Genomic DNA, 8781 nt, shown 5'->3' on the forward strand with positions numbered 1-8781 from the left:
GACTTCCGAGGTCTAGATGTCGACTGCTAGGCAGAAGAAGCAATGCGTAGTGATTATGCGAGAAGTTGTAAACTAGAACTGTTTAGCTTTGAACTAATACTACTGATAGTGGACTTCCTTCATAGCTTGGTAGCCCCCAGATTAGGTGTTGTTGCACTGAATTGAGTTAACAAATTATGTGTTATTTATCATTTTGCAATTTTAATTAAGTATCATATTCAGTCTGCTGAATCTGGTATGTTTTCAAATGTCTTAACATCTGTCTTGACATCATGTGAGACAACTGTGTTTACATGTGTTATGCCTCTACCTAAAATTTCACCTACTATCGCGGATGCATGTAGATAAGGGGTTTCTCTTTGACTATAGGGTTGAAGCGTCTTTTTCATATCTTTCTCTCCTCCGGGGGCAGAAAACTTTTAGAGGATTACGGCTACCTTTCCCCTCTTCGAGATCAGGGGAAACGGTCTAGTGTCTATGGTGTCATCGACGACTCAAAGATTTGGATTTCTTCCCACTGCGTCCCTCTCACATTGACACCAGTTCGAGGATGACGTCTTGGTTCCTTTGTGATGCATCTTCCTGCATAATATTGTTTCTCAGTTTTCAGACTCTCTTCAATTATGAATATTATTTTGCCTAAATCTTGAGAATTTTGCTTTTCACCAAGTTGTAAACATTGTTCAGCAAATCATTTGCTCTATGCACGCCGAGGTTAGCATGTAACAGTTGAAAATCAGGAAACATCTCTTATCCAAGCATCATAGGCAGTGGTGAGGTCTAAGCGAAGGTTCACTCTAGTGGAATCGTTGCACGGATCTAAGGAACAGGAGAGATTGGAATACTCCTTGATTTGCCTTAGGTTGGACAGGATATTGATGCGAAAGAAAGAATGTAGATGTTATCAGGAATTGATCATCTATTCTACGATGAATATGTGGCAGATCTTTGACCGCTTCAACAATGGCGATAGTAGCTTGTCATTGAATGACGAAGCGAGTAACTTTGGAAGCCCCCATTATTGATGAATTCGAAGGATTTGAGAGTGCATATCAAGGAAAAGGATCTAAATTTCGAGAGAACGGTCGGAAAACATGGATAGACACTTTGAGTGGAGGAGAACTCAACTTCTGATAGGGGACGATCGGAAAACATAGATTTGCAATTTTAGTGAAGAACTCAACTTCTGACAAGGGATGTCCAATTGAATCATGGGAGATTTAATCGTGAAAATTTATAGGAATGAGAAGTGGCTTCCACAACGTCAATGTTTCGTAGTGAATCTTCTGCTTAAAAAATCTCGATTAAATAAAAACCGAATTTTCCACTAACAATCGGGTTAGATAGAAGAAGAAAAAACACCTAACATTTTTTTTTTTTACGATTTTGCTATTAAAAAAAATGGATCTTGACTACACTCCTTATCAAGATCATATTGCTCTTAAAAAACCAAAATCATTGAATCTTTTATCCCCTATATGAAAAATTATGCCCTTTGTCCATGAGCAAATTGAGGGAGTTGAATTTATTGCTGCTAGTTCATGATGCTATAGCAGATCTATCATTAGAACAATAAATCCTGGTCCATAAAGTGAGTGATCTCCATCTAAAAATTCTTTAACACATAAATTGAATAGTTGTTTTCATTTCATCAAAATCAACTAAACATTAATCTTACACTACATAACTTCCGAAAATCACAACTCCAAAACCCAAAAAGATTAAACAAAAAACATCACATAATCCCCATCAAGCCAACAAAGCAGTTTGATTAGAGATATTGTTATTGCTAGCAGATGATCCATGAGGATGAACTGGTGGCTTACTACCCATAAAATTACCTCCACTACCCCTTCTTGCATTCAATGAAGAACATGAACCCCTTGAATTTGCTGAATACACCCCCTTATTTGACATAGCACTAGTTGATTTAAAAATACACATAGAATCTTGATTCTCATAAAACCCTCCATAGCTTTTACATGACTTTAACTTCTTGTTATAAGGACTCTCTGGCTTCACAAGATCCTCTAAACTCTGAACATTCTTTAACGATGTAAAAGATTGTGACTTTCCTTGGTAGAATTTTGAAAGTCCCCTTCTGTAAAAAAAATAAAAAAGACACAAACTTTAGCATAATCTTCAGAATTTACAATAGCCCAGAAACTAAAACGGAGAGAAAAAGTAAAACCCATTTAAAAAACAAAGAAGCTTACTTGATTGGAAGTTGTTGAAACAGAGAAGACATATCATTTAGTGAAGAAGATGAAGTTGGAGATGTGACATCTTCAAATGAATCAGATTCTGATAACTCTAAAGATGAATTATCATTTGAAAGATCAGAATCAGATGAGGAAGAGAAGAAAGAACCATCTATATTATCATCATCATCATACTCTTCATGAAATGGTCTTTTCTTTGGTGATTCAACCATGGGACTATTCATCTTTTGCTCCATATTATCTACTGCTCTATTTTCAATACAAGAAACAAAGAACTCTATTTTTCAAAAAGCGTTAAATGGGATGATATATTTTGGGGAATGTTTGGTTTGTGAATTGTATATATATAAGAAGAAAAAAGAAGGTATGAGGTGGTGGATAAGACCAAGATTTATTTTGATTTTTATAAGGTAGTATTACTTTATTATTATTATTGTTGAAATTCTTGGTTGGAAGGAAATAGTAAGATTCGGGTTTATCCGAATAAGAGTATGGTTTATCTTGTCTCTCTTGAGACCCACCCAGTTATTATCCTTTCAATTTAAACAAATATGGTACACCCTTTATGCTTATATTCACGTTTATTCTTAACTCAGAAACCCCACATATCACTTTACCGCCCTCATTATAAGGATATTTTTCTGCGTTTTTCTACGCGTAATTGTAGAGATTAAATTTTTATAAAATTTAATAAATAAATATTTATTTGTAAAGTTACTAGAAGAGGAAGTTTGTTTTGTACGGAAAAAGAATTATTTTAGAATAATATATTATAATTGGATTTTTTTAGATAATTATCATGTATAGAAAATATGGCCTAAAATAAAATAAATGGAGAATGGAAGGACGCGTGGAAAGTGAAGGTCCCAAGGAGTGTGGATAAGTTCAAAAAGTGTTGACATGGAAATTTGGAAGCTTAGCTGTTTGTTTTTTTTAACCAATTGGGGATTGGAGGAACGGTATTCTCCGCGGCGCCCATTGAGTGTTTGGAAATTTGAATGAAGGAACGGAACGGACAAACAAACCATCAAAAGACGCTTTATCTTTCTTTTCACGACAATAAAGACCCCACACCCATATTTACGTTCTTTTTGTTTCCCACCATCTTCTAAACCTAAATTTATATTTATGTTATTAATATAAAATAAAATTTCACAATAATATTTTATATTTAAATTTAAAAATTTTATTACTTTAAGTGGTGGACAAATCTCGAATTATTTAATTATATGAAATATTCTTAATATAAAATAATTTCTAATTTATTCTGACATGATAAAATATTAAAAATGTTAATAGTAAAATAAAAATAAATGATTTTTTGATGACACATTAATGAAAGAGTGATATATCTCAAAGTGTTAATAAAAAGAAAGAATTTGTTATAGAAAAAAGTATTAGACATAAAATTTGAAATTACTATTTTAAAATTATTTATATTTTCATATTAGTCAACACACGTTTTCAAAATTATTAAAATAATAATATCCAAACTAATTTAGTAATAACTCAAAAATGTCGTACAAATAATATTGTTTTTAAAAAATTAATTAAAATGTATTGACTGTGTAAAAATTGCTACTTTGAATTATTATGATATATTGATGGTATAAATTTTTGGATAAAACTTAAGTATAATTCTTTAGGTGTGGTTCTTATTATTTTTCAATGAAAGTGTGACAAGTGTATAATTTCCTCTTACATGTATGTAAATTTCTCGGCGTCAATTTCGGGTTTGTGAAAGAATTTTGGGAGGAAGTAAAACAAGACTTTTTTAGGGTTATGATGGAATTCCACATAAACGGCAGAATGGTGAAAGGTGCGAATAGTTCTTTCATTGTGTTGATCCCTAAGAAGAGTAATCCGGCAAAAATTTCAGACTACAGACCGATTGCGCTAATAGGTTGTATCTACAAGGTGATATCCAAAGTCCTTGCAAACAGATTAAAGAAAGTGATTGGATTAATTATCTCTGAGTCACAATCAGCTTTTATATCAAATAGGCAGATCCTTGATGGTATCCTAATTGCGAATGAGATAGCGGATGAGGCTAGAAGGAAGAAAAAGGAATTGGTTATGTTCAAAGTCGACTTTGAAAAGGCGTATGACTCGGTGGATTGGAACTATCTGGAGTGTGTAATGACAAGAATGGGTTTTCATGAAAAATGGAGGCTTTGGATAGGAGAATGTTTAAAATCTTCGACTGTATCTATTTTAGTCAACGGAAGCCCGACTAAAGAATTCAGGATGCAAAGAGGATTACGACAAGGTGATCCGTTATCACCATTTTTATTCCTCATTGCTGCCGAAGGCTTTAGTATGTTGATGAAAAAGGCGATTGAAAGCGACAGATTCGTTGGGTACAAATTTGACAAAGGAACGGATCGATTCTCTCACCTGCAATATGCTGATGATACACTAATTATTGGAGAAAAGAGATGGTCAAACATACGGATTATCAAGGCTAATCTACTGCTGTTTTAAGTAATGTCAACTTACTACCCATAATTATGAGGAAGAAGCATTTGCATTATCTTGATGGAGAATTTTGCTTGGATTTAATCAAAAAGGAAATTCTCAACATACAAGTGGAAAATGTCAATCACTTCTCAACATTATTGTAGAAGTGTAGGAGTTGCATCACTTCAAAAACCAACTAATGTCCATTCTTTGAGAAAAAGATTTTAAAAAGAAAAGGGCACAAAAAGTTTGAATGAGTTTGATATTTTTTAATTTTCTTAAAGGGTTAAATATACAAAACACCCTTGTAATACTAGTGAATTTTGTTTTTAGCCCCTATAAAAGATTCTTTTAAAAACTCCCCTCGTAATTTTCAAATTCCCTCAGATTCAACCCTAACTGCCACATTGCAGCAAAGATTCTTTCTAACTGCCTACGCGGCAGTCCACATGGTATTGTTTTATTTTTAATTATTTTTTTAATCCACGTACATTTTTATTATTTTATTAAATCTTTTTTTTTTACTTTTTTAAATATATATTAAATTTTATTAAATATATATATTACTATATTTTTCAGAATATATGTTAAATTAATATTTTTCGTTTTGTTTTATATTTTTCAAAATATATATTAAATTAATATTTTTTGTTTTATATATAAATTTAGAAATTATTTAAACAAAAATTTGATTTGAATTTATATTGGGCTTGTGGCCCATTTTCTCTCAACCTGTTTTCATTTCATTCATGCATATGAGATTTTGCTTTATATACACTTAAATTATTTACTTAAAAAACGATTTTTAATTTTTGTAGTTGTTTCTTCTTTTCTTTGTGTGTATCTTATTGGTGTTCATTTTATGTAAGGCCAAATGATGCACCTCGTGCATCTAGTGATTTATTGGATTTGCATATTTAGATTTAAACTTGGTATCAATGTCAAATATAGTTATCAGTATGTCAATTAATTATTTTTCTGCTCACTCGCACCATCTAAACTCTGGTGATGCAAGTTCTAGTTCTGGGTTGGATGTTCCTAAAGTCTACTTCTTTAGCGAGACTCCATTTATCGTGAGTGAACTTCCAAAATATCTACTTATATGATTTGTTCTGAAGCAGTTTTCAGGATCTTCGTTTATTATAGTCAGTGGCACTTGATTTTTTTCTTTAGTTTTTTCCAAAAGCAATAATAAACAGAATGTTAGATACTGTATTTTGCTCATTTTTGTTGAAGAAATCAATCATTTAAACTGGTTTTGTTTTGGGGGAGAGAGGTCCAAATTCGCAGTTCTGAACGTTGCTGTATTTTTCTGTGAAATCGCAGGTCCACTAAGCGGCCCCAGGCTCGCTAAGCAGATGCTGTTTGTTTTTCAAAAATAAAAGGAGCTCGCTAAGCGGAGCTAGCCTGCTAAGCGGAGCTGCGAAAAGCAAAATTTATTGTTTTTAGATGCTTGAAGAGGGGTTATTGAAATTCCAATTCCATAAGTGCGCTTGAGGTCGCTAAGCGGACCCTGTAGTGCAAAACTTTTCCAAACTTTGAAATATTGTATCTTTTAATCTGTAATTCCTTTTTATATGTCGTTTGAAGCATATTGAAGCTTAAATAATTGTCTATATGATAGAGTAGGATTGGTTAGCAACTGTTTAATTTAATAATGATGTTAATTGAGAATAACATGTAATTATGTGTGTATGTTATGGATGCTTCGTGTATGATCAATGTTCATAGATGCATTATGTGATGTTAATGTCATGAATTATGTGATTGATTGCTAAATGCTATTTGTTGTTGAGATTTAGGTTGAATGTCATGTTGTGTAATGTTGTGCAAAGTTGTAAAGATAGGATTGTGTAGTTTAAGAGATAGAGAGATCGTCTTAAATGCATGAGTCTTATTTTGTTGCACACGTACACAAGCATGAGTCTTTGAAAGTGGCAATGTTGGGTAATCTCGCAAAGGTTATTTACTTTTCCCAAATCTAACGCCGAATGAGATTTGAAAGCTTAACACGGAATGAGGCTTATGAGGTGGTTATCTAGTCTATAGAGGAAAGACAATCGGCATGACCGGAAATGATAACGGATGGGATCCACATGCATATTGCATAGAGTCACACTTGATTCGCACGTGTCGGTGTGAATTTATGTTTGTGTGATTTTGCAATATGATTGGCATGAATTAATTATGTAGCGAGTCATGTGCTCTGATCATGTAACACTTGGAGGGGGGATTCCTTTAGACTTATGTTTATGTTTGGATATTGCTATTTCCTATGTTTTGTTTGATATTCAGATGTACTGATTGATATCTTGGATATGTTGTTTTAAGGCTATGTGGCCTAGATTGTGGATTTCAAAATAACATGTTTGGAAATGTTAATTTGAATTTGGTAGATGAATATAGTATGGGATATATTCATTGAAACTCTTAATAGCAATTCAATTGTTTCTGCAAGCGTTTATGCATAATGTATGAAAGCATGAGATTTAAATTGTGGTGTTACAATATGATCTTTGCACGTTATGAATGTTGTATGTATGTTATTTTGGGATTTTCATTTTGTGGAAATCAACATGTGGCACCCTTTTTCCTTTATGCATGCTTACTCTGAGTATTGTTTATTATAATTTGGGGTTAGAAAAAGGGTGTTACACTATAGGGATAATCCCTGCTGAAAATCCGAAAATACCCCTGTTTCGGAGATGCATCTCCGAAGTATTTTTTTTCTTCATATTTTTCTAGAATTCGGAGATGCATCCCCGAAAACACTCATTTTGTGGTGTTTTCGGAGATGCATCTCCGAAAGTACTTAAATTTCAAATTAAACGTTGGATTTTAACTGTCAGCTGTTTTTTCGGAGATGCATCTCCGAAAAAAACTCTTCATAAAAATTTTCCCAGCTTCTTCACTATTTCATCATTTTCCTCTAAACCAAAACATAAACCCTCTCCAAAACCTCCATCATTTTCAATCTATTTTTCGTCTCCAAATAAAGTTTCAAGTGGTTGATCATACTAAAGGGAGCATAGAAAACTACAATTTGAGGTAAACATTATTCATTTAATCTCTTATTCCACTACATTGTTGCTGATTTGAAGATGAAGAAAACTACGTCAGTTCAGAAGTACATTTCCGAAATAAACAACCTAACAAATTTCGAAAATACACTTCCGAAATAAGGTCTGGGAGAAATTAAAAAAACAGCTTTAACAACATTTTTGTATTTTTGCATATGGTAGGTATGGTGCATTCGGACAATATTGTCGTCGGTGAGTTAGAAGTTCCGGAAGAGGTAAACGTTGATAACGGGCCTAAAGAGCCAGTTAACGATGTTAAAACCAATACCGTTGCGGTAGATGTTCGACAACAATTTACAAATGATATGAGTTTCGCTTGTCGTGAACAATTGCTTGTTTGAGTCCGAAGTGAAGCTAGTAAACTTGGATTTGACATTGTGATATTAAGGTCTGACAATGGAAGTAGTAGACAGAAAGCTTTTTTCTACTTCAGCAGTGTTACCCTATGTCGTTCCAATTTTGCTTCTCGCGCGACACGCCATTCGCGGAATTGATAACGTCGCTTAAATCTCTCTTGCAATACCCAGAAAATCGGAAGGTTGTCAAGCTTGAGTACCGCTCGCCTTTTCTTGACGACGAGGGAGACGTCTAGTTCACCGCATTTGAGGTCAACAACGACGAAGATTTAGCGGTTATGTGGAAAAATTTTGACCAATTTTCTTCGAAGGGTCCGATCGAGTTGAATGCGAAACTTCAAAGATCGGGAGCCGACGTTATCAAAATGTTGTCTCATCCTCAACTACCCGTGTTTCACAATATGTAACTTTAATTTCATGTTGTGTAATCTTTGTAATTTTGATGCTTTATGATAAATCGAAGCGTTGTTCGTTTGTTTTATGTTTTGTGTATCAGACAATATTTCAGAAGTGCATCTCCGAAATATTCCAAGGGGGTGAATTCGGAAGTGCATCTCCGAAGTCACCTTTTTTCTGGAAAAAAAAGTGTTTTTCGGAAGTGCATCTCCGAAATCACCTTTTTTTTTTTTAAAAATAAAGTGTTTTCGGAAGTGCACATTCGAA

General features: G+C 33.4%; 1 protein-coding gene across 1 annotated transcript; it reads right to left on the bottom strand.

The window, feature by feature from the left end:
- Window positions 1–1625: 1625 nt before the first annotated feature.
- On the bottom strand, window positions 1626–2546 carry LOC131656246 (protein OXIDATIVE STRESS 3-like). Its single transcript, XM_058925999.1, has 2 exons — window positions 2217–2546; window positions 1626–2101 (listed from the first exon to the last, which is right to left on the bottom strand). Exons 1-2 carry the CDS (start codon window positions 2456–2458, stop codon window positions 1750–1752), a joined length of 594 nt encoding a protein of 197 aa, XP_058781982.1. The 5' UTR covers window positions 2459–2546; the 3' UTR covers window positions 1626–1749.
- Between the last annotated feature and the right edge of the window lie 6235 nt (window positions 2547–8781).

Source organism: Vicia villosa, linkage group LG3 (genome assembly GCF_029867415.1).
Source record: "Vicia villosa cultivar HV-30 ecotype Madison, WI linkage group LG3, Vvil1.0, whole genome shotgun sequence".
In the NCBI taxonomy this organism is placed as follows: Eukaryota; Viridiplantae; Streptophyta; class Magnoliopsida; order Fabales; family Fabaceae; genus Vicia; species Vicia villosa.